At 42.3% G+C, this 26,423-nt stretch overlaps 1 protein-coding gene across 1 annotated transcript in view; it reads right to left on the bottom strand.

The window, feature by feature from the left end:
* Positions 1 to 26,423, bottom strand: part of BLMH (bleomycin hydrolase) — a 41,660-nt gene continuing 15,237 nt past the window's right edge. Inside the window, exons 7-12 of the mRNA XM_018064360.1 lie at positions 23,136 to 23,291; positions 21,863 to 22,021; positions 21,675 to 21,742; positions 19,931 to 20,048; positions 17,265 to 17,334; positions 1 to 970 (exon numbers count right to left, since the gene is read on the bottom strand). Coding sequence (XP_017919849.1) covers positions 819 to 970; positions 17,265 to 17,334; positions 19,931 to 20,048; positions 21,675 to 21,742; positions 21,863 to 22,021; positions 23,136 to 23,291 — 723 coding nt within the window. The 3' untranslated portion in view covers positions 1 to 818. The remainder of the gene's footprint in view (positions 971 to 17,264; positions 17,335 to 19,930; positions 20,049 to 21,674; positions 21,743 to 21,862; positions 22,022 to 23,135; positions 23,292 to 26,423) is intronic.

Below are 26,423 nucleotides of genomic sequence, written 5' to 3' on the forward strand. Positions count from 1 at the left end.
TCTCATTTAGCAAAGTGTTTTATTCAAAAGCTTCTCAGCACCATCTAGTTGTCAGAAAGAATAGATGATATCCCTTTTTTGTGCCCACCCAACTCCCAATTCCAGAGGCAGAAGTTGAACCATTTGGCGAGAGCTCCCTCTAATGATTATAATTCAGATCATGATAAGGTTTTGGTTGTTCTCTCACCCACTTTCCCTGACCCTCTACTTAACCACAACTCAAGTAGAGCCGTGTTCTCCACAGTTCAGAACAGCTGGAAGGAATCATGTCAGTTTTGATCAACCTCCCATTCCTGGGCTATTCGAGGCACACAGAATTACCTTGACAAACACTGAATTCAGTGACTGCCACCTCAGAGGAACAGTGATACTGCCAGGCAGCATGCAGTTTTGAGAGCTCAACTATTAGGGCACCCTCCCCCCACGCTACTCTAGGAACAAGGGGCACTAGGACCGCGTTCTCTCCACACACCTCAACTGCTCATCCTCTCCTGCCTTATCAACACAGACACAGAGCCAAACCGGTGTGACAGACTTAAGACAAACAATTACATCTGATTAAAACGCTAAGAGATCCTGAGCTGCTGGAGATGAGGAGAGTAGATAGTGTGACCTGATCTTTCCCTTTTTTTCTTTAAGAATATTTTGTTTCAGCATAAAGCACACTTTCCCAAAGAGGTTCCTGGAGTAGCAATCCAAGAGTCTGACTGTGTCCCGTGGGAACACACAGTCACCTATGTCACTTTGGCTTCAGTCCCTGGATCTGTCCTTTGCAGCTACTTCAGGTCCCACGGGAAGAGGAAAAGCTGGAGGCAACATCACTTGGCCAAAGCACCCATGGGGTCCCAGGCTGGCAGGACAATGGGTTCCTGCTCTAGTACAGCTAGCACCTCTTCAGGGACATGCTTCTTGTCCACCACCACTTCGTAGACGTACTCAGAGAACCACTCATCCGTCATGCACAGGTAACCTGGAGAAGAGAACAGGAGCCTCATGAATCCAGAGGGCAAGGGGCAAAGAGCAAAACCTTACTGGCATTATGATAAAATCTTTTACAAAGCTATCATTTGTACATGTTTTTCAGCTTTCCCGTCTGTAATTTCATTTCATCTGCTTATTTTTAAAATTTCTGTTTATCTATTCTTGGCTGCACTGGGTCTTTGTTGTTGCACACAGGCTTTCTCTGGCTGCGGCAAGCACGGCTACTGTTTGTTGTGGTTGAGATGGCCTCTCTTGCTCTGGAGCACGGGCTTTAGGTGCGTGGGCTTCAGCAACTGTGGTCCTTGGGCTCCAGCACTCAGGCTCAGCAGTCGCGGCTCATAGGCCCAGCTGCTTTGTAGCGTGTGGGGTCTTCTCGGACCAGGGATTGAATTCCTGTCCCCTGCACTGGCAGGCAGACTCCTAACCAACGGGCCACCAGGGAGCCCCCTGATGGAGTCCTACTGGCGATCTACAAAGCAGCCAGGACAGCAGGGCAATGCTTTCACCAGTGAGAAAAACGGGGGCTCAGAGTAACTAAGTGATGAGCCCAGGTTACATGGGGGAAGTTCAGAGCGGGGCCTTGGACCGAAGATCCTGTGTGATTCCACTGCTCAGGCTGCCTCACTGAGGGTGAGTCAGTGACCCTGAAGGTAGGTAGAAATGTTTCTTGTTCACACAGCCATATGTTGGGGGTTAATCTCTAGGATCAGAAGGGCAAGCATACCCATCCCACCTTCTCAGCATCACTGGCTGTTTTCTCTCATTCTTCTCTACCATAAATTTCTACCCAACAATCAGCTAAGCCATCAGGGGAATCCTGACGGGGTCTGGTCTTCATACCCAGGGAGCCACTTATTTGCAGATGATACTGTGTGAGTCTGTGCTTTCTTAGGAGGAAATCTGTGGTGAAGAAGAGAGAGTCGCTTGACCTATATTCCTTGCTGAGGCCCTGGGATTTATGGATCTCTCCAGTGGCAGGAATGAACAGGGGCACAGCAGTACTAACACCCCAGACTGAGGCTTATCTGAGAAAAAGTGTGGTGTCCTCAGGTATCTGGTGACAGACACCTGCCTCTTCCCATCAGGGAGACTATCCCAGGCTCCACTAGCGGCGGCAGGCTCAATTGCTTTAATCATGTCTGACTCTTTGTGACCCTATGGACTGTAGCCCACCAGGCTTCTCTATTCATGGGGTTCTCTGGGCAAAAATACTGAAGTGGGTTGCCATTTCCTCCTCCAGAGGATCTTCCTGACCCAAGGATCAAACCTGTGTCTCTTAAGTCTCCTAGCACTGGGAGGTGGGTTCTTTACGACCAGCACCACCTGGGAAGCCCAAAGGCTCCACTAGGACAACATAAATTCCTCTTCAGGATCATACCACTACCAAACTGAAATGGGAAAACATTTCACCTGAGGCACTGCTAATATAAAGAGTGAAATTAAGGCAGGAGATGAAAGTGTGTGTATTTAAAATAAGGATGGGCCATGGAGAAAGCAGAGGACAAAAGTGTGTAACTGCACAGGTTACTACCTACACGCTGAGCACTCACAGTAACTAGCGATCTTCATCATCGTCTTACCATAGCTGGCACCTGCTATATACTAGATACTTGAGCCATTTTTTCTCTGCAAGTGTGCAAATCTAGGTCTATGCTATATCACTTTCCACTAGAGAGGACCGAGAGAGGGAGAAGAGGTAGGTGTTCCTCAGGAGGTCCTCTAGTACATTGGTTCTCAAACTTCTTGGCCCCAGGCTCATGACTGTGAACTTAAAACTACCGAGGACTCTAAAAAGTTGTTGATACGGGTTATACTTAATGATGTTAACCACATTAAAAATTAAAATAGAAAGCTAAAAATACTGATTCACTTAGGAAAAAATAATTATGTCCACCAATACAAAATAAATTCTAGTAAGGAAAGTGCATTACTTTGTGATGCAGAAGACAGCTGAATTCTTATATCTGCTTCTGTGTGCGTCTGCTGCAACTGTTCTTTTGGATGAAGCAGAAGCAGCAAATCTGGCCTCATGCAGATATGCTGTCAGAGGAAGGAAGACCTTGTACATGTCCTAGGAGGGTCCCAGGGACCTGGCAGGGGTCCTCAGGGCCCACTCTGAGAACTGCTGCTCTAAAAGCAAGGCTGATCTAAATAATTAAAAGGCAACGGGACGGTAAGTCTACTTTTATAAACGAAATGGTACGACAGAGGACATCATTTAACTTGAGGACAGGACTGCTTCGGGGAGCTCGTCTCTGCTGCACTCTGCCCCTCCCTGGCAGGAGTCAAGGCAGCGCATCCTGACGTGGCCCTGCGCGTTTGCCCTCAGGCAGCGCATCTCCTGACGTGGCCCTGCGCATTTGCCCTCAGGCAGCGCATCCTGACGTGGCCCTGCACGTTTGCCCTCAGGCAGCGCATCCTGACGTGGCCCTGCACGTTTGCCCTCAGGCAGCGCATCCTGACGTGGCCCTGCGCGTTTGCCCTCAGGCAGCACATCTCCTGACGTGGCCCTGCGCGTTTGCCCTCAGGCAGCGCATCTCCTGACGTGGCCCTGTGCGTTTGCCCTCAGGCAGCGCATCCTGACGTGGCCCTCTCCAGAAAATGCCAAGGAAAGGGCGCCAGCACTCATGCCAAGTCAGATCACGACGACCCCCTCATGATCCAGGGCTCCGTTCTCAACAGGAGACACCAGGAAGCACACACACAAACATTCCCAAGTCCCTGGCCTCTCACATCACCCACGTCACTGCCACTGAGTTTCAGCAGCCAAAGCTTGAGTCAGTTGAAGGGCCAGCCGGTACCATTTCTTGCTGCATCCTAAGTAAATGCTTCCTGAGAAAAAGTTTCAGCATCTGCCTTGCCCACGAGGAGTTTTCAGTGGGCAGGAGACCAGGCTACTAAGTGCCACACCATCTGAGACAGGAGGCATCCTTCCCCTCACCCTAATGCTCGCTGAATGAATCCTGAGAGGGGCTTGGGGCAGGCAGAGAGGCAGGTGAAGGATGGAGGCAGATTCATGTAATAAAGTTCTGTGTCCTTTCAACAATACTATCATCACACAATCAAATGAGTCTTCAAAAAATGCCTGGAGAAAATGGACAATAAGTACATCTACGTTATCTTGTTCCAAAAGCAGGAGATAAGATTAAGTCCTCACAAATTAAAACTCCTATCGATTGTAATCCACCCTTTCAGGGTCCCCGCCAAGAGGACCTGCCTTGATTAGTCTCTCTCTTCAGGATATGAGTTCTCTGGGGGCCCACAAAACCTCCCAGTCTAGGTGGCTGCCAAGTAATTGCACCCTGGGTAGATAATGACCTTGTGGCTGCTGTAACTGTTGATACTGCGTGTCCTGGAGTTTGACTGAGGAGATTAGGATCAGTGTGTCTGAAACCCGAGTGAGTGCTGTGGAGAGGAGCAGCAAGGTGCCCACTCAGGCAGGATTAGAGTGGCCATCTTGATCTGAGGAAAGGTGCAGCTTCTAGCCCTCATGTACCTTGGCCACTGGAAACTGGCGTTCCCCAAAGACCAAAGAAACAAACAAAAAAGGAAAACAAAAATCTGCCCCAAGGATCCTGGCGTTGCATTCAGGGAAACAAATGGACAAGTAGATAAAGAAAGTCAGCTTTAGGGACTAAGGTGAAATTAAATTTTGTTTAAACATTAAATGTCTTGCTTACACGCAAGAAATAAAATAAGGAAAGGAAGAGGAAGAAATAAAATAAGTGAACAGTCCCTCAAAGACACTGGCAACGTTTCTGTATCTGTTAAGAGAAAGAGCAGCATGGGTCTGTAAAGGGAGAAACAGCAATCTGCAGATACAGCTCTAGACAGGTTAAGCCTAATGCACTCAGAAACAAAGGGATTCCAATGGGTTCATTTGAGGGAAAGAAAAACTTTACCCTAAAAAATCAGTTTTCTGAAATCCTACTAAAGATCTAAGTTTTAAACCTTTCAGACATAAATTAAGGTGATAAATATATTATTATTTATAAATGAGAAATGTTTTGCTTTGTACTATGAAATATTTCACCTCACTAACAAAACTACTTGTGGTTCAATTTTTGTTGTTGTTGCTATTTTTAAAAAAGGTATGACAAAATCTAGTTACTGTTCTGCTGTGATGAATCTGTCTGGCAGCCTGAACCTAAGGAAGCCAGACAACCGAGGCCTCATTAAGTCACTGCCAATCTTTCACTTGATGCTGATAACTCAGGGCTGAAGAAAGGCTCCCAGAAAGGGAAGGAAAGCCTCACTGACACTTGTCTCATATTTCAAACTTCCTAATAAATAGTGAGAAATCACTCCACAAAATATTAATCAGTCATTTAAAATGAAGTTGCAAAGACTATGCAGTAACATGGGAAAATGTTGAAGTGATAAAAGTATATAAAAATAGTGTATCCTTTATAACGATGTTAAAATTCCAAATACACAGGGGGACAAAACATGAAAAACAATGATAACTTTATATCCCGGAGTAGGTGATTTTCCCTTCAAAATTCTGAAATATCATATTGCTTTTGACTCCTTAAAGATAATCCAAATAATTAATGCTCCTTATAAAAAATCTCGTAAGGACAGAGGGAGGAAGATGATAAAATGAAGGAAGAGGAGCAGAAGGAAGAGGTGGATGAAAAGAAGACAAATACACATTTTAAAACTGCCTACAACCCTACCATCCTGGGTTAGACCCTGTGCGTGAGTGCGTGCTAAGTTGTTTCAGCTGTGTCTGACTCTGTGTGACCCCACGAACTACAGCTAGCCCACCAGGCTCCTCTGTCCATGGGATTCTCCAGGCAAGAATACTGGAGTGGGTTGCCATGCCCTTGTCCAGGGGATCTTCCCAACCCAGGGATCGAACCTGCGTCTCTTATATCTCCTGCATTGGCAGGCAGGTTCTTTACCACTAGCGCCACCTGGGAAGCTCAGTTTAGGCCCTAGTTAGATTTTTATGTCCTGGAGAAGGAAACAGCAATCCACTTCAGTACTCTTGCCTGGAAAATCCCATGTACATCCTCTGATAAAAACTTATATGTGTAGACGCTATACGTTTAATAAAAATGAGATAGCATAATGTTCTTATACCACAGAGTATCACATATGCTGTTTTCCAATATTGCTCTTTTCATATTAATAAAAAAACTATCTACACTATAATTTTTAAGTGCTGAATTTATGAGTAAAACCAAAATGTGTTTAATTCCCTACTGTTGGAATCTGAATTATTTTTTCATGCTTAGAAACAACACTGCTATAAACAATTTTGTAATTAAACCTCTGTGTACATCCTTAATCATCTACTTAATTTCTTTGTGTCCTTATCAATAATGGGTATACATAATTACAACTTTCTTTTTGGGTCCAATCTGAACTTTTGTCTGTGGATGCTTGCTATTCAGTTTTCTTTTGTAAAGAGTCTGTTTGGGACCTCTGCCGAATTTTAACTGGTATATTTGCCATTTTCACAGTGATCAGTAATAGGGCTCTCTATATTAATATAATGATTGCAAACATTTTTCCTATTATGTAATTTGCCTTCTAATTTAGTTGATGATGTTTTCTAGTATACTAAATTTTTTTTTTTAATGTAGTCAAATTTATCAATCTTTTCCTTTATGGCTTCTAAGTTTTTTTTTGTTATGTTTATAAACATTTTTGTTTGAGGTTTCCACATCAGTAGTTTCATTATCTTGCATTGTCTGGATGTACCATAGTTTAACCAGTTTCGCCACCAATACTTTGGCCACCTAATGCGAAGAACTGACTCCTTAGAAAAGACCCCAAAGCTGGGAAAGATTGAAGGCAGGAGGAGAAGGGGACAACAAAGGATGAGACGGTTGGATGGCATCACTGACTCGATGGACATGAGTTTGAGCAAGCTCCGGGAGTTGGTGATAGAGAAGCCTGGCATGCTGCAGTCCTTGAGGTCACGAAGAGTCGGACACAACTGAGCGACTGGACTGAACTGATAAAACATTTCCCTGCTATTATATTGAAAAAAAAAAAATTGAAAGCAAAGTAGGGTAAGTGGTAAGAAAACGTAAGAAACACAGTCTCAATGAAAACCACTCATTAAGGTCTAGACACAGCTATGAACACACGCAATTTCATAGGCAATTAAGTAGTAACAATCTGTCAACCACTTCTGTTAGTTACCCACTGTGTAAAGCATGCCTTACATTTGTATGGAGTATGCTACAAATATACAAAATGACACAACTCCTATGGAATGGGAAAAATCTGAGTGCCTTTGCCCTCTTCACTAAGCAACACCATTTCTGGAATTTCATCCTACAGACACACAGTACCTGCATGCACACAATATGCATGTAATTATGTGCAACAAAAGCTAATACTTATTCAACTTGGGCTTCCCTGGTGGCTCAGTGGTGCAGAACATCTCTGCCAATGCAGGGGTTGCACATTCAATCCCTGCGTCAGGGAGATCCCTTGGAGAAGAAAATGGCAACCCACTCCAGCGTTCTTGCCTGGGAAATCTCATGGATAGAGAAGCCTGGTGAGCAACAGTCCATGGGGCCAAAAGTCTGATATGACAGCAACTAAATAACAACAACATTCAGCTCTTTCTATTGTCAGGCACTGTTCTGAGCACTGTACGATAAACTCAGTGCAATACTGTTTGTAATAGCAAAAGCCTGGACGCAACCCAAGCCCCATCAGTAAGGGAGCTGGTTAAGTAAACTACGGTACATCCAGACAATGCAAGATAATAAAACTGTACTGATGTGGAAACGTACTGACAGGCCTCCGAGACACGCTAAGTGAAGTGAGAAGCAGATGCAGAGCGGGGAGATACGATACGCTACCTTCGGTGCACTGAAACACACTGGAAAGTCATCAGAAATGAAGAGAATGAGCATCTGAAAAACGCAGGAGGCGGAAGGAACACAGCGACAGAGATGGAAACAAGACTCCTCTTTATATATTTCTTTGTATTTTGATTTTGGAATAGTATAATTTTATTATTTAGTAAAAGAATTATACCCTAGTAAGCAAAATGAAACAAAAACACACAGGTAGCTCTGTAGGGAACTTACACTTCAAAGTGCAATTTTACATCCACTATCTATTCTTATTTCAATTTTAATCCTCACAGCGACACTGTGAGGTAGGCGGGGTTGGTATGAGTTGTTTAAAATCACAGCTGGTAAGTAAAGCCCATACTCAAATCCAGGTTTTAACTTCAAATTCAGTCTTTTCCATGGGGCTCAGCCTCCTCCAAAAGAGTACTCAGCGGCATAGAGAGTGGCAGGTAGGTGTCCTCTGGCCAACAGATACCACATATTCTAGTTTCTAATCCAGGCACTGTCTGGAACCAATTCCATCTGCCCACATACCCCACACTGATGGTCAGGCGCCCAGGTTTTGCCGGGTTTGTTTGAGGCATTTTGTCTCTTTAAATCAAAGAGATGTCATGTGTTTTAAGTGCATTTGCTTAGAAGGCTGGAGAACAGGATGGACTGGACGTTTTGGAAAGAAAACCTACTGCTTGAGACAGATACCTGGACAGGGATCTGAGGAGAGGCCTCTTTTTCCTCCAGGCCAAACACCAAAGTCTGGCTCTGTGGTGCACGTACATTCAGGATCCTGAAACTTTTGCTGAAAAGGGAAGGGCTACTCTTGCAGCTGGGTATTTCCTGTGGCCTCGTTCAGAAACAAAGGCTACGGAAGATTCCATCTCCCTGGTAAGAAGGCACAGTGGTGGAAAATGTGTTTGGGAAAGAGGGTTGTTTTGGTTTGTGGGTTGCATTTTTTTTAAAAAAAAGCATCAAACCACAACAAAGTTCAGTCTGCAGAAGTGCACACTTCCTGAGGAAGTGCCTGCTCCTAAGGAGCCCAGGAGAAGCCTGTCCACTTCTGGGCTGAGGAGAGAGGGCAATGCATTAGCCAGTCTGACTGTTTTGTTTCCCTGGACTGTGAGCACTATCTAGGCTCACAGTCACAGTCTGAGATCACACAAAATCCTGCCAGCATCTCCAATGTTGGACAGGAGGAGAAAACACAAATTCAGGTGTCATCCAAGGGTCTGTTTTCCTACTAAAACTTAATGACTTCTCTCTGACCCCAAACATTACTACTCCTATTTGTTTCAGGCAAAGCCAGCTTTTTGCTCTTTCCTCAAAAGCTCCATGGATGACAGGCCACGTTATTTCTTGGCCCCACGCCTCGGACCTGCCTGAAGCACTCTACAGGTCAAGAGCGATGCTTCTCAGCCCCCTTCTCCTTGGCTGGCCTCCCACACCCCTTCCCAAAACACCCACAACCCAAGCATCTTTCCTAAACGTCTGCTCACCTCTGAAGGATCGGTAAGGAGCCTCCCCAGTTCCAAGCACACATCGTCTCTCCTGTACTTTATCCCCTGTGTTACTGTGCCTTCATTCTCCTCCCCATTCCTAGCATGTGGAGGAAGCAAGCACACTGTGTTCCTGGCGTGGTACTAACAGCACAGTGAGCGTCTACCTTCCCTCCACCTCAAGGGTTCCAAACCTGCTCTAGGGCCCAATCCCAAAGCCCCCCCGCTTAGTTCTGGCTGCCCCACTGCAGCGCTATTTCCCGTCAAGTTCTCCCTGACGTCACCTAGTCTCGTGACTTCTCACCTAGTCCTGTGACTTCAGTAACCACAGCTTCAATGTCTTTCTATTGTCTCCCCACTGAGGGGGCTCTCCCCAGCTCCTCCTCTTCTGCTGTTGTCTGCCTTCTGGGAGAAATCACGCCTTCTCTGGCTTTTCTTGGTCTGCTTATCCTGTATCTTACAGTCTGAGGAGCGCACCACGACTGCCACCTCGGTCACATCACAGCCCTCTTCAAACCCCCTTCCAGGTCCCAGGTGGAGACGCACGAACTCCTCTGAGGGTCAGAGACGTTTGCACCGCGGTCTGTGCGCGGCTCCCTGCATCCCGGTGATAAATGTGAGCTGACACTGTTGCTAATGGGTTTCCTTGGCAAGAGGTGTCCTCACCTCCGCTGCTTTCTCTCATGAAAGACTAAGCCCACATGACGAGTCGCCCACCCAGTAAACTGGAGATGTAGTCCAACGGTCACCAAGGGTCCTGAATTCTTAAGAGACCCGATGTGAGAATGCTGGGCAAGTGAGACAGCCCTCTCCCAGAGGGGGCAGATCTTACGTCCCTGCTCTGCTGCTCTCTTGTCTACAGAGAACATTGACAAAGGCACCAACGATGGCTAATGTTTCCGGGCATTTCTTATATGCCCAGCATAGTTCTCACAAACACCCTATGAGGTAGGTACAATTACTATTCCCATTTTATAGATCACAAGACTAAGGCTTATAAAGGTTAAACACCATGACCAAGGCTACACAGCCAACAGGTGGGACAGCCAGGATGTGTTCCCAGGCATCTGGTGCTGGGTTCTGTGTCTAACCTCTATCCTTCTCAAAGCAATGCAAACATACTTTGGAGACCACCTGAGAAAATGACAAATCCTCTCTACAGGACAAAGGAAATACACACCAATCTACATTAAACGTGCAAGGATTTCTCCCTGAAGTCGATTTCAGCCTGTAGGCTAGGAAGAGGCTTCTCTCACAAATGGCAGGCAGGTGGCGCTAGTGGTAAAGACCCTGCCTGCCAATGCAGGAGACATAAGGGGTGGGAAGATGCCCTGGAGGAGGGCATGGCAATCTACTCCAGTATTCTTGCCTGGAGAATCGCATCACAGAGGAGCCCGCCAGGCTTACGGTCCACAGGGTCGCAAAGAGTCAGAGACGACTGAAGCAACTCAGCACGCAGGCACAGCCCTGCCCTAGTCACATGCTTGGATAAGGAAGCAACCGTCCACCTGAGAGCACGAGCCTCCACTCACATTCACTATTTTTTTAGCTTGTGTCAGCCAGGCTCAGTGGTTAATGAAGATGGATGAGGAGTCCCTCCGAGAGAACTCTGATACCCGAATTTGATGGTGTCAGAGAGAGACATGAAATCCTGGAGAGACACGAAAACCCCGAGGTGACGAAACAAATGTGTATGTTGCTCTTTTACAAGATCAGAAGCCTCTGCTTTTGGCTCATATAATTTTCTTATTTTGGCAAGTTCAGTTCAATAATGTCTACAATTTACATTTGTGCTAGAAATCCAAACCAAATCTCAAACTTACCTGCAAATAACTGGTTATCTTTTGTAGGTAATATACATTCTTAGGGAAGCTGCCTGTGTCAAATTAAGAAATCTCAGTCCCAATTCTATCTCCAACACTGGGTAAGTCACAACCTCTCAGCATGTTTTCACTGATTCCCATAAAACATGGGTGCAATTATCCATGTTCATACCCTAAGTTACTCTAACTGATGCCATGAGCAGCGGGGTAGGGGTGGGGGTTGGGGGGGACAGGACAAATGCATTAGCAAATGTTGAATTCTTATGAAGCAAGCAAGATGCTATGAACTATATGTCCTGAGTACCTCTGACAGAAATAGACTATTCATTGAACTCTTTAGAGTTATGTAACAGTGTACAGTTAGATGGCTACATATAAACTACAGGACATCATAAGGAAAACGGTTGTTATCCATGTTATTGATAGAGAAATGTGAAACCACAAGGAGACAAATTGCTGTCCAGGATCTATAATCAAGAAAGTAGTAACTGTCTCTCTTGGTTCTACCATATAACATTATGTGAAGGATATGATGAAATATGTGCCTAGCTTTGAACATTCTGTTCCCAAAATCATATGGTGAGGCAATTGAAGGCCATGCTTTTGGTTTTTACGAAGCAGAAGTCCAGATGTAATGTGAATCAGTCTCGTTAAGTTTCTTTCCAGATTAGTCTCTAACATGCCAAAGCCTCATGAGGAAGTCTGGAAATTTTACTAAAATGAAATCAAGAACAGGCTTACATGTAAGAAAAGATGAAGAATGCAAGTTAAAAACAACTTCAAAGCTGAAGCTGAAAGGCAAAAAAGCAATTTGAAAAATGAAAAACTAATCTTGGTTCAAAATGAAAACTTAAGAGAAACAAAATTTTTAAAAGATAAAGATTTTCCTTCAGTGACCACTGAAGAGTCAGAAAATTATATTCCCCCTAACCTCACTAAGAAGCTGTGCTATTTAGCATATTAAGAAACTAGACTAGACAAGCATAAGAAGTGTGTTATGATAATTCTACCTTCAGGGCTCTGATGTATCAGACTTTAGAACTGGAATACCATCTCATGACTAAGTGAACCAATCATAACAAGACTGGTTCATTAGGGCGACCATCCAAGAATTCAATTTATTGACTATAAATACTTTGTTACGTGCATGGCAGAATGTTTATAACTACTGAAGCTGGGTGATGAACATGTGGGGAATTTCTGAGTACTATTCTGCTTGTAGAGGCTTGAAATTGCCCATGATAAAAAGTTAAGGGGAAAAAAAATCAAAGAACTAAGTTATAAAAAAAAGTTAACAAAAAAAATCAAAGAAACATGCTATAACCATGTTATTTCTATGAGCAGACCAGATACCACTGGAACAGAGAAGCTAAGAGGAAACACAGTTTAGTGATAAAGAGTAGGTTCTAATGTCAGACTGTCCAAATTATAATTCTGGATCTACCATTTATTAGTGAGATGACCTGTAGGTCACTCTGGCATAAAGATTATGCTCTTCTCAGATGAATTTCTGACTAAGAGCAAAAAGCACCAAAGGTTATTTCCCCTATTTTGAATTCTTAAACATTTTACAAACTACTTAACTCTAACAAGCCCGTCAGCTTTTCAAAATGAAAGATAATGTAACAGGTCCCAAGGTCTATTCCCTCATTCAGCTATGGAATCCATTTCTAATACGATCCATAAAGAAGGTACAAAATGCATAGTCAAGTATTTCAAGAAGGACGGGAGAAAAGTCAGGTAGGTTGTATGCCATCTCAGATATGTATCCAGTTTTCAGTCCAGCTGACTAAGAATACTAGTGTTCACCAATATGAAGTAACTCAATGGATTCAGTAAGATAAGAATTGATTTCTCCCTTTATGTCTCTTGCGGGCAGAGGTAATATCTATCCCCTTTGGGAAACAGTCAGTTTACTGGACTTCATCACTGATACTAGACTCTGGGCAGGAAGGGACATGAACATGACCAGTGGGGAAGACCAAAGCCAGAGGTGTGTGGTGCTCTGTCACTTAGCTGTGTCCGACTCTTTGCAATCCCATGGACTGTGGCCTGCCAGGCTCCTCTGTCCATGGGGATTCTCGAGGCCAAGAACACTAGAGTGGGTTGCCATGCCCTCCTCCAGGGGATTTCCCCAACCCAGGGATTGAACCCCAGGTCTCCTGCACTGCAGGCGAATTCTTTAATGTCTGAGCCACCACGGAAACCCAAGAATACTGAAGTGGGTAGCCTATCCCTTCTCCAAGGGGAACTTCCCGACCAGGAATTGAACTGGGGTCTCCTTCACTACAGGCAGATTCTTTATCAGCTGAGCTAACAGGGAAGCCCAAAGCTAGAGCTGGGCAGAGGAAAAAGGCAGCCTGCCCAAGTATCTCTGCTCTGTTTACCGCCAGCTTGTAGTATTACCAACACTGCTTTTTGAGAAACCATCAATCTTTACAAGCAGAAATCCCCTAGAGCACAGTAACAAACTGCTAACAATGCTATCTACAGAAACAAAATCCTAGCAATGGTGTTTAAGGTTGTCACATCTCCTAAAAGAGCACAAAGGGGTTCTGTATCGGACATGGCAGCCAATGCCGACCAGGGTGATGGACGGGAGGGCCCCGCCGAGGCAAACACACATCGCCAGCATAACAGATAACGTACTCTCCCTAAGGTCAGGCCCAGTGTGCCAATTAAATTAGATCATGTTTTCTTTCCTTCCTTCCTGTTAAGTCAAAAAGAACATTACCAAGAAACACAGGAGAATAATTTATTTTTGGCTTTGAACGAACTATACGCTACACCCACTCAGTTCAATTTCTTATCTTTTGGCTCTCTACTGAAATGCTTTAGTCTGTATAATCTCAGGCATTTTACTTTTTCAAGAACAATGAAAAAAGTTAGTTTAGTCCTAACTTGACAGCTGCAGGTTTCACTAGGAAGGATTACAGGCACATCAGGGGGATCAAGACCCCAGGTCTCTCAACATAATAATGGAATGAGTGTAAGTGAACAGAAGCAAAACTTTTATTGAGTGGGGCATAGAGGTACAGTTGAATGGGGGAAAAAATTAGCAAAGTAACCTAGAATCCCCTTTAAGAGTAGGTATTTAGGTTTAAAGTAATAAAGACAGTAACTCGCCCTACACAAAACAGAATATTTGCCTGACTTTATAAGTGTTTGTCCTCTCTTAAATGGATATCACTACTATCTACAAACTCAGTGACTCTTGATAGATAGAAAAATATCTCAGAAACAAGCCAATGGTCCAGGCTGGTCTAAACAAACCATAATTTTAGTCCTTTTCCTAGACACTAATCTTTATGATAACAAACCATTTACAGGGACCAAATAAGACCAAAAATGAAACAGAAGCTACACAGTTTCATCTGAAACAATCTTATGTTTTAAAATGTTGTTCAGTCACCCAGTCATTTCCAATTCTTTGTGACCCCATGGACTACAGCAAGCCAGGCCTCCCTGTCCCTCACCATCTCCTGAAATTTGCCCAAGTTCATGTCCATTCCATCAGTGATGCCATCCATCAATCTCATCCTGACACTCTCTTCTCCTTCTGCCCTCAATCCTTCCCAGCATCAGGGACTTTTCCAATGAGTCGGATGTTATCAGATGACTAAAATATTAGAGCTTCAGCTTCATCATCAGTCCTTCCAAGTATTCATGATTGATTTCCCTTAAGATTGACTGGTTTGATCTCCTTGTTGTCCAAGGGACTTTCAGGAGTTTTCTCCAAAAAGGCATCAATTATTTGGCATTCTGCCTTCTTTACAGTCCAGCTCTCATAACTGTATGTGACCACTGGGAAGACCACAGCCGTCTCTGTATGGACCTTTGTCAGCAGAGGAATGTCTCTGCTTTTCAACACACTGTCTAGGTTTGTCACAGCTTTCCTGCCAAGAAGGAATCGTCTTCTGATTTCATGGCTGCAGTCACAATCTGCAGCGACTTTAGAGCCCAAGAAGAGGAAATCTCTCACTACGTCCTCTTTCCCCCTTCTATTTGCTATGAAGTAATGAGGCCAGATGCCACAGTCTTAGTCTTTTTAATATTTAGTTTTAAGCCTACTCTTTCACTTTCCACCTTCACTCTCATCAAGAGGCTCTTTAGTTCCTTTTCACTTTATGCCATTAGAGTGGTATCATCTGTATCTCTAGGGCTGTTGATATTTCTCCCACCTACTGATTCCAGCCAGTAACTCCTCCAGCCCAGCATTTCTCTCATGTGTCCAGCATACAGATAAAACAAACACGGTGACGGCAGACAGCCCTGCCGTCCTCCTTTCTCAGTCTTGAACCAATCCGTTATTCCATACAGGGTTCACCAAATTCTTCCAATTCAGGCTTTTCCTTTGCATTCATTTCTTAACTATCATCAACTTACATTATAACTGAATTCTGATTGCTTATTTTAAATCTTTCTGCTAGCTTTCCTAAAGTTCATAACCCATCTCTACCCAATTCCAATGTTTTTGTGTCCTAAAACGAGCTCATCTTATAAGAAATCACCAATTAAAATACATGCACAAAATGCACTTTAATTCAGAATAGTTTAACAAGTGTCTCATAATCACAGAACAATGACAGAAATCATAGAAGGGGAACACGCAACTACGTGATGATGAACAGAGTAACAGTGCTGGTATTTGTTTACATATAAACACTGAGCTGCAGAGTTCCAAAGCAGACCCCAGGGACAGCTAAGCCAAAACCCACCCATGATCATTTCACAGGGAGATGAAGAGACTTGGAAAGACTGATGAAATGGCCTCTCGGTGTTGGCCATCACAACTGCCTGTGCTGCTCAATCGGGGCACACACAAGCCTTGTCAAGGCTCTTCTAAGATAGCAGTTTTCAAATACAAATGACTGAAGCTCCATGTGCTCACTTCAAAGCCTCTACATCCCTCCTTCTTCCACCTTTTTACCCCTGGAAATCCTAGAGCTCTAAAGGACTTAGCTGGAAAATCATTTAAACAGAGAGGGAAGTAACAGAGAGTTGTTGAGGTCTCTAATTTCTTTTTCTTTTCTTTCCCTTTATTTATTTAATTTCCAGCTGATTCCTGCTTGGGTGAGATGGCTAAAGTTTGATTCCAAGTGTCTGGGTTATCTCACTAGATTCCCCATCTACTTCCTCCCAGCCTTCTAGCTAGTCTAGTAAGTAAGCTGTGGTTAACACATCCTTCCTAGCCGGAATCCACTGGCTAAGGTAAAGCATGTGGACTCTGGGAAGAAGGCGCTATAAGACGCACACAGCACCCAGGCAAACATGCTGACATGCATCACGTTCTAGGGCAGTTGCCACTTTTGGGTTTGAAACCCTAAAAATTAAAGCACAACACCACCTTAGTATCTACCTTAAAAGTAGATGATAATCTACTATTATCTACCATGAAAAACAATCTTAAAAATCATGGTCTCAAAGATTTGCAAGAATACACCCTGAACAGTTAATCAATGGTGATCTCTGGGTGGCAGGATTATTAGAGGTTTTTTTCCCCCCCGACTTTGGGCTTATCTGTAGTTTTTATTTTGCTACAACTCACATATTATCTGTTTGTTTTTTAAAGCCCAATTACTAGAATTTACTTAAGACTTCTGCCTGGCTTTTGATTGTCAGAATAAAACAGTTCTAAATGGTAACCACAACATTCTCTTCCTCTTTAGACCCCACAACTTCTAATGAGTCTCCAACAAATGCCTCAAGTTTCTTGCCAGGCCCATTCTCCTCCTTGTAAGGTTTCTGATCTTCTAGAGTTAGTGCAGCCAACAAAAAGGCGCCAAATGCTGTACAGCCAACAGTCCTGGCAAAGGACACTCAAGTTTCTTACTGGCCAAGGGATTCCGGTACAGAGAGGTGTAGGAGGGTCACTATGGTCTGGAACAAATGCCAGCACATACTGGTCTCAGAGCCAACCATGGCATTCAGGCCTACCACGATGCTGGTAGGAATGCTGGGGGCAAACGAGATCCTCAGATTTTTCTCTACAATAGTCCAGCTAATAATTTAGCTAACTGGACCAATTACTGAAAAACAGATTCACACCAGGGCAGCTCTTTCTTCCCATATCTCTTAGGAGGCAGAGAGTAAAACAGAACCCAGTCACTTTGAGTCTGGCAGTATTACCAGCATAAGCTTACCTTTGTGGCCGTGGTCTTCACCCCAAGAATTTTCCACTCTCCATTTTATGAAAGCGCCGTCCTGATCATCCTGTAAAAGAGTGGACAGCGTAGTCTGAAATGAGATCTGTCCAGATGAGGTGTCATGTAATTTTAGCTCTTATTCAGCCACTCAGAAGAAACAGCCTTCTCTATACAGCAACGCTATACACGACCAGGGCTGTATATCTTCTACTATAACTAAGAGAATGTTCTATTAGAGGCGGATTTTGAATCCCTTCAGGTGAAAATACAATAAACCTAGCCAAGCAATAAATATTACTATTTTCTCCTTTACATTTTATGGTATACAGAAAATAAGCACATTAAAATCCCTTTTGGCTAAGAAAATCAAAATGTTAAAATTACGAAAAGCAGTAAACACCATCTGAAGCCAGGGACTCGCTTTCAATTAGCATTCTTTGCAGAGGCATCTCACTGTATTTATTTTAGCAATGAATCTCAGACCTAGTCAAGAGTTTAAAAAAGAAAACAAACACATTCCCATCATATAGCCTACTTTTCTTACTTAGGGGAACCAAGAGATGATACTTTCCAAAATGTGCCTTTTTACTGATTTGGTTACACAAATATTGAATTTAATACAGTATAGATGGCAAAGCAAAACACTATTTCCATAAAACAAAACCTAGGCAGTTCTGTTCATCTATCTTCATCAATAAAATGATACTCATCATGATAATTTTCATTTACAGTCTTTATTACAGTGATACAGAGAGGGCTAAGAAGGTTCCATTTGGGAAAAGACTGTTCTCTTTCATGTTTACCCAGAGCATTAGCTGATGTCAAAACAACTTAAATCTTTGTAGCCTGAGAAGAGAACTGGCTCCTGAATTATCTCCTAATGATTTCATCTGTCAACTCCCACTTGCATAAAACTGCACAAATCACATCTAAATAGGATTCAATTTTACTCCTGACAGTTTTCTTGAATCTCAGGAATTTTCCATCTCAGAAATAGCCAACAATCAAACCCCAAAGTTTCAAATACCCTTATCTGGACTACCCCTTAATCTTAGCCCCAGAGATTTTCAAAACCACATCAATAAACTATACATTCTGGGTCAAGCTTATTGAATGTTTTGGTTTTCTAACTCTCTGCCTTGTAGTACGTCTTTACTTTCCTTTTAAAATATCGGTGTTAGAATCTACATCACCTGAAGTCATTTATTACAGTAAGTTTGAAAATGCTTCCTCTTCTTGCCTTTGCCAATGAATTCCTACATGACCTAGATCAAGCCACGTCATCTACAAATATAGAATAGTATCTGGAACTCCCTCTCAGGGATTCCAAGAAATCAGCAACAAGAAAGGATACCCCAGAATACTTACAAGCATTTATCTCCGCATTATCATTCAAAGGCAATGCAAACTAGTTTTATAGAGGTCAAAAGTGGAGAGAAGAGAAAAATCTCAATATAAAATTCCAGTTATGATAACATTAATTCTGCTTTATAATATTAACATGTAATGTAGTTCCATTTCCCAGAGGGAAAAACAGCGTATTACTAAACCATGCCTATTAAAGAATGGAAATTCCAGAGAAAAAGACATGGCGTATGTATGACTTTTATTTCTGAAAAGTAGTAATACTCTATAACAGAGATGGAAAATGATAAAAAGCCAAACTCTCTTGGAAATTATAAAGTTTTTGTTTTCCTTTTTAATAATCCTCTAAATAGTTTAAAAGTTTAACTTTAAGGAGCTTAGTTGTAAATCCACTAAATTTTATAATATAGCAGGGCCAAACATAGAATAAAGTACCAAGTTGTTCATATTTAAGTGGTTTAATAATACTTTATTCTAGTTTATTTACGATTACATTTTATCTCAATATTTATAGTATTTTCTGAAAAGCTCCTTCTAATATTTTGCTTCTAATGTCAAGACAGTTATTCTGTGACACTCTTTCCAGTAATTAGATAGGCTTGGAAAGAACATTTTTGCTTGCAGTGGTAAAGAATTAAAGCATAGTTTGATGTCTTCTCTTCTTTATGATCCCTGAGCACAGAAGTAAAACTCTCTTCTACAGACTGGGAATGAGGAGGCTTATTTGTGAAAGATAATATTGCAGTTGTTGTTTCCAACACTGTATCCTAGAAACAGTGGTGTTACTAGTCAGAATATTCCATAGGGAAATCCAAAATACTCTACATCCCATTTTCTGAAACTCTGAATAAACTCAGTAATGGGCATGGAGTCTACCAATTACTGTTACTGACATTTTACTGCAGAAGAATCTGAATGACAAAGGTGAGACTGAACACTAACCATCAAGATATGAACACTTTCAGGGCACACTTTAATTCCTTATTAAACTGAAGTAGTCTTCTTCCAAGTTTCCTTGCTGACCTCTTTTCACACCGAGAATTTCCAAAGTTACAGAGAAGCAGTTACTTCCTTACTCCCTGCTGACCCAAATTTTGTTCCTCATGGACAGTTCCTATTTTTATGACTTCTGAAAGCAAGCAGCCAACCCCCCAGAGAGGTGGGTACAATGTCTCGCTTGGAACCTAACTTCTAACAGGAAGCACATACACTGAAGAAGCTCTGCTGGATTAAATGGCCCGCAGGGGAATGGAGGTCCCCCTGTGCAGACACCGGTGTCTGCACACTGGGGGTCATACCTTTTCTGAGACAGCAGTGAAGGTCATGGCGTGGGTCATAAGTGACTCGCCAAAAGTCAGCCTCTCAGCTTTATTCATGTTCTTCATGGAGACACCGAACACCAACTCATGGTCATAGCTGTTATAAAAAGAATAGCACAGAATATAGAAAGTACAATCACGGGGGATAATTGGCTTCTGGCTATGAGAAGATCACAGAAGAAACTGAAGGGGCTCAGCAGCTCCAGACAAATCTGGGCTCAGCTCTTCTGAGAACATGGGACGTGCAGAATCTAGTCTCTCAATGGGATTCCATTCTCTCTGTGTCACAAGAGCACTCAGAAAAATTGGAAGTTACTAACATAAATTCCCCTAATCAAAAAACTGACGAAAGGCTGCACTGTCAATCTGGAAAGAAAACAACAGCAAAAAAAGTTTTTGAAGTATTTCTTTCAAAAATGGTCTCTTTTGAGCTGGTTGGGCTTCCCCTGTGGCTCAGCTGGTAAAGAATCTGCCTGCAATGCGGGAGACCTGGATTTGATCCATGGGTTGGAAAGATCCCCTGGAGAAGGGAATGACTACCCACTCCAATATTCTGGCCTGGAGAACTCCATGGACTGTATAGTCCATGGGGTCGCAAAGAGCTGGACATGACTGAGTGACTTTCACTTTGAGCTGGTAGAATTCAGTTTCTGAATTCACGTAGACCATGGCTAACTGTGAAATTTAAATAAATGTCAAAATATTGGAGAATATTTTCAAAGTTTAGAAAATCTCATGAATTCTTTTAGCAGATTTCCTTTCTCCTACTGTTAACTGTCAAGATATTTATTCCATTTCCTACAAGTAATAATTACTTAAAAATAATACTAATGTGATAAATTTTAACAGTCAAGGATTTAGTATGATTTGGTTCACAAACGAACCTTCGTTGTCATCAACAACCAGAAGGAACGCTTTAAAGTGTGTGTCCAAACTAGTCCTAGTTGTCATAAAGACAAAATACACGCGGTATCAAAATAATGGAAGCAGTAAGAAGAACCAAAGATCAAACCAAGGACCTAGAAAACCTTTTGTTACATCCCAAATACACTTGACAGATTTACACACTATTCAATTTTTTTTTTTAAACTGTCTTCCTCAAGGAGAAATATTGTATTATATCCCTTATATGTGGAATCTAAAAAGAAATGATACAAATTAACTTACTTACAAAACTGAAAGAGACTCAAAGACTCGGAGGAAGGACTTGTGGCTACCAGCGGAGAAGGACCAGTTAGGAAGTTTGGGATGGACATGAATATATTGCTGCATTTAAAATGAATAACCAACAAGGACCTACGGCACAGCACAGGGAACTCTGCTCAGTGTTATGCGGCAGCCTGGATGGGAGGGGAGTTTGGGAGAGAATGATACGTGCATATGTATGGCTGAGTCCCTTCCCTGTCTACCTGAAACTGCCACAACATCGTTAATCAAAATAAAAAGTTTTAAAAAAAGTTTCTTCCTCATGTAGTATGACTTTTTAGGAGTACCCAACAATTTCAACTCAGATATGATCTTGACTTCCCAGGTTAGAGCATATAAATATGTGGCGTTCCAGCGTTTCAGCTATGAATCCTCAAACTCTACAAAACGGAAAGAAACAGGCCCACCCTCAGGCTTAATCTCTGAATGAACCTCAGCTGAGTCACTTCGTACCAAGAGTGTACGCCAACAGCCACAAGCCACAAATGATTTTCTATTTTAAATTTCTTGTACTCACACATTCATGTCACTGAGGCCCAGTTTGCCATTGAAGTGTTTCCCAACATCACAGCCAAACCATACAGCCTAGAAACAGAGGAAAGAGGAAGACAGAATGTCAACATATGTCCTATCTTCCTATTCCACCAAAGATCTGGAAGAAGAGACTTTAACTCTGTATGTAGAAGACACAGAAACAATACCAACCTCTCCATCTTTGATGGAGGCAGCAACCATCTTTTTCAAGAAGTCAATGGGTTGGTTGTTATACAGAGTTTTTCTCCCTCCGACCATATTGCTTAAATAGTCCACTGTGTAAAGTTTGTTGTATTTGTGCTGAGGCCGAGGGTCATTCACTAAACAAATCTAGGAGATCAAGAATATGTTGATCAGAATATAACACCAGGAATATCAAGACAGAGACCTCCCCTCCAAGTTCATATATTTATATCAAGCTTATCACTTCTGCCTACAAGAATAAGCATTACGAACACACTGTTAAATAAACAAGAAACAAAAGGTGGCAGGGTCCTTTTGAGAGAGGTCCCTGTATATTCTATTTAGTTGAAGGGAGACATTTGGGAGCTGCATCACCATTTTTCCTATTGGCAAAAGTCACCCCAAAACTAATCCTAAAGAGTTATGTGTACCAGGTAAGGCAAAATGATGATTCAGGAGCCCATCATTACAAGACCCCTGCTCTCAAGTTTCAAGACAGGCTCAATGCCTGGTAGTACAGTTGAATTGGGACTCCAATGATAAAACAAAGCCATTTGCTTTTAAGAGGGTGAAGTGAAAAGTGAAGGTGTTAGTCACTCAGTTGTGTCCAACTCTTTGCAATTCCATGAACTGTAGCTTGCCAAACTCCTCTCTCCATGGAATTCTCCAGGCTAAGAATACTGGAGTGGGTAGCCATTTCCTTCTCCAGGGGCTCTTCCCAGGGATTTCCCAGGACCCATGGATCAAATCCTGCATTACAGGCAGATTCTTTACCATCTGAGCCACCAGGAAAGCCCTTTAAGAGGGTCAAGATGCCAACAAGGAAGGGAAGACTGGCACCTGCTAGGCAGGTGGGGAAGTCCTGAAGTTAGTGGGAAAAATCGGGCTGAGATACTGCTCCTTTCCATGAAAGAGTCCCCAGAGGCCCATAGCACAGTGATGCTCTGAACTCATGGTAAGAAATGCCCAATAGGCTTTTATTGTCTTTGCACCGGAGAATGACTCAGGGCCCAGATAAGGGGAGCTGATGGGAATTAAACTGAACGCGGACCCACAGTTAGAGAAGTCTTGAGGAGGAATACTGGGAATCCTGAGTGGCCAACTGAACTGGTATATAAAATACTTCAGAAGAAGAGGAAAAATTTGGTTTAGTGTCTTGTTGGATGACCATGCATATTAACCTTGGAATTAGATACTCTTTCTTGTAGTCAACAGGTATTTGAAAATAAAAAGCCAGTGGCTGCCATCACCAGTTTCTAACCTTATCTTCCATATTGAAGAGTGGCTTGACATGTTGCCTGTAAAACTTCAAGGGTGTTATAGGGCCAATCTTTTGATAGTTTTTATCTTTGTCTCGATACTCCCAGGTGAATGTCTCTGGTGGATTACCCAAACAGATGCACACCACTCTGAATATCTGGAAAAAAGGAGGACAGATGAGCAATGGCTAGAGGGAAGCAGTATTTTTACCTCTTTTCTTCAAGTTTCAAGGTTGGGGAACACAAGAAATCAGAGGCTATATTCAAGTCAGAGATTTCACAGGAAACTTAATATTGCTCCAAAAATTGGAAGGTTGATGTTCAGGATTTGGTATTAGCAAACTTCTGAGTTCTTAAATAAACACTCAGAACAATACAATTCAGCAATGTTAATATTTAGTGCTTTGTATTTGCCCTGCAAGTCAAACTTCCTTAGCCAAGAAATCACTCACCACTGATCCACAGCAAGATCTGGGTTGCTGCTGATTGTATTTCAAGCGACAAATAATTACATACATTTTATAAATAGATTTCCTTCCCTTTATGCTTCCAGGTTTTGCTTTGATTGTGACAGGGGTCTCTACTCCCAGAAAAGTCACTAACTTTTTGGTGGAGTTTAGATGACAATGTCTATCCAAAGTAATACCAGAACGAGAATACACGGAGTAGAAAGGTACCATTTCTGGGGCTGAGACTGTAACATTCTCTCTAATGATGTCACAAAACCTTCAAGTTGGCATCATTACAATCCAAGGATTCATTTTATATTATTTTCATCTCACAGAAGGACAGAAGTATAGAGACATACCCTGCATAAGGTCAGAGCACAGAAGTACTTTCTCTTCTGTATCAAATTTCCTTTACTTTTGAAAAAACAGACACTATGATCTGCCTCTTCTTTCTCCACCCCAGTCACCACCCTGATCCAGTCTCATCACTTACCACCTGCATTATTTGCTCCTTACATTTGAATACTCCACTACAGTTAGAAGAAATGGATCCTGAGTGTGACTGTTTTGTGCTACCCATTATATATCTGCTAGGTTAACTTAATTCTCATAGAACTCTCTCAAGGTGTAATTTCCCTCTTCCTCCCTCCTCCAAAAGACTCAAAGAAATTAAGCAATCTACTTAAGATCACATTGCTAGTAACTGGCAGAATCATGATCCGAAGTCACACACTGTCCAAAAAAAAGAAAAAAAAAACTAAAGTATTGCTCCACCGGTTCAGGGTTTAAAACAAAAAAGGAAATACTGTCTACTGTGCTGTACCACAATCCATGTCTCTCAGTCTTCTCAACAAAAATGGTAGATACTATTCACATTTGACAGATAAAGAAACCAAGGTTCAGGAAAATAAATAGCTTGACTGAAGTCCTAAAGCCAGTAAATTGCAAAAATCAGGCCTCAAAAAAGCCTTGGGACAGATACCCTGATAAGCAAGGTTCAAACTTCTTCTTTGAACCAAAGCTAGACAATTAGAAATAGGCCTGCCTATGACTTCAGGCCTATAATTAAGGATAAAAAGACTCTTATGTCATATGGAAGACAGAGCCTGATTCTACCACCTTAACGGAAACACATCAACCTACAGATGGAGGTATGTGTGCCTTTCATTTTGTTTGTTTTCCAAGAGAGGGTCTTCGTTTACTAGGATTTGCTTTATGTCTTATGAGCCTGAAAGGCTGGTCCTTCACCCACCACCCTCCCTTTTTAAAGTTACGTATTTCTTTTTGGCCGTGCTGGGTCCTCGCTGCTCCGTGGGCTTTTCTCCAGCTGTGGAAAGCAGGGGCTACTGCCCAGCTGTGGTGTTTGGGCTTCTCACTGCAGTGGGCTCTCCTGTTGTGCAGCATGGGCACATGGGCTTCAGGAGGTGCAGCCTCCGGGCTCTAAAGCAACTCAGAGGTTGTGGCATACAGGCTTAGCTGCTGTGTGGCGTGTGGGATCTTCCCGGACCAGGGATCAAACCCATGTCTCCTGCACTGGCCGGCAGAATCTTTACCACAGAGCCACAGCGAGGCCCAACTGCCTCTCTTTCAACAGATCATTCTCAGGCTAGTTTCTAATACAGAGAAGCAGCAGCCGGGCATCACACGAGCAACTGTAATTGAGCTAATCGAGCCATGGATTAATGAGCTCTTTTTGAGATTCCTAAGGACCAGACAGTCATTTTGTATTTCCTCAGCACCAAGGCCACAAGTGGTAATTTTCATCATGAGGACCCTGCCACTGGTTAACCATGGTCAAGACAATTAAAGTGTATAATATGTTTAACAAAGGAAGGCTTTATAGCCTTAAATGATGTGTATTTTCAACTAATAATCATTGTCACATGTGTATGAACATTTTATACAGGGTCATTTTAATTAATTCTCAGTCATCCACTTGGTTTACCCAGTTCAGTTAGGCCCTGGCGAAAAAATGGGGGAGACTAGGGCTAGGCCTAATGAAGATTAAGTAAGTGAACTTCCGATTACTTTTAAACACATTCTAAATATAAATATGAGTGTTTTACACTATGATTTACATATACCTTATTGGGCATCTGACTCCCTCTCTATGGTAAAAAGTGTGAAATCATTCCTTCCTTCTCATCAAAAATGCACTAAAGGCAACCCACTCCAGTATTCTTGCCTGGAAAATCCCATGGACAGGGGAGCCTGGCAGGCTACAGTCCATGGAGGTCACAAAGAATTGAACATGACTGAGCAACTTCCCTTTCTTTTCTGATATTTCTAAAACAGTCAACAAGGCCCTACTGTCTAACACAGGGAACTCTACTCAACACTCTGGAAGAAGATATCTGGGAGCAGAGTCCAAAAACAAGTAGATGTACTCCTATCTGTAACTGAATCGATGCCAAAACAAATGCAACTTTGTTAATCAACTGTACTGCACTAGAAACTAAAAATTAAATGAAGATATCAGTAAAAGGGAAAAAAAAATGCACTAAAGGAAATCTGCATTTTTGCTATCTAAATGAATTCTATAATTCATCTTTTTTTGCAATAAAAATATTTATGCCTTACTGCATATATTTTTTAAAGCTGAATTTTTATCAAAGATATATACAAGGGATGAATGAGGATAAGGGTGACATCTCTCTCTTATATTTTGATAAAACTGTAATCTGAGACAATGTTGCTTTGTTTTATATTATTTGTTTACCATGACAATAAATTATCTAAAGCCATTCACATTCAAGTCAGTTTAAAACACTTTGGAAGGAACATTTGGCTCCAAGTCAACTAACAATAGTGAAACAAGCTCTAATTTTAAAAAATTATCTG

The sequence above is a fragment of the Capra hircus genome, chromosome 19 (genome assembly GCF_001704415.2).
Source record: "Capra hircus breed San Clemente chromosome 19, ASM170441v1, whole genome shotgun sequence".
NCBI classification, from domain to species: Eukaryota; Metazoa; Chordata; class Mammalia; order Artiodactyla; family Bovidae; genus Capra; species Capra hircus.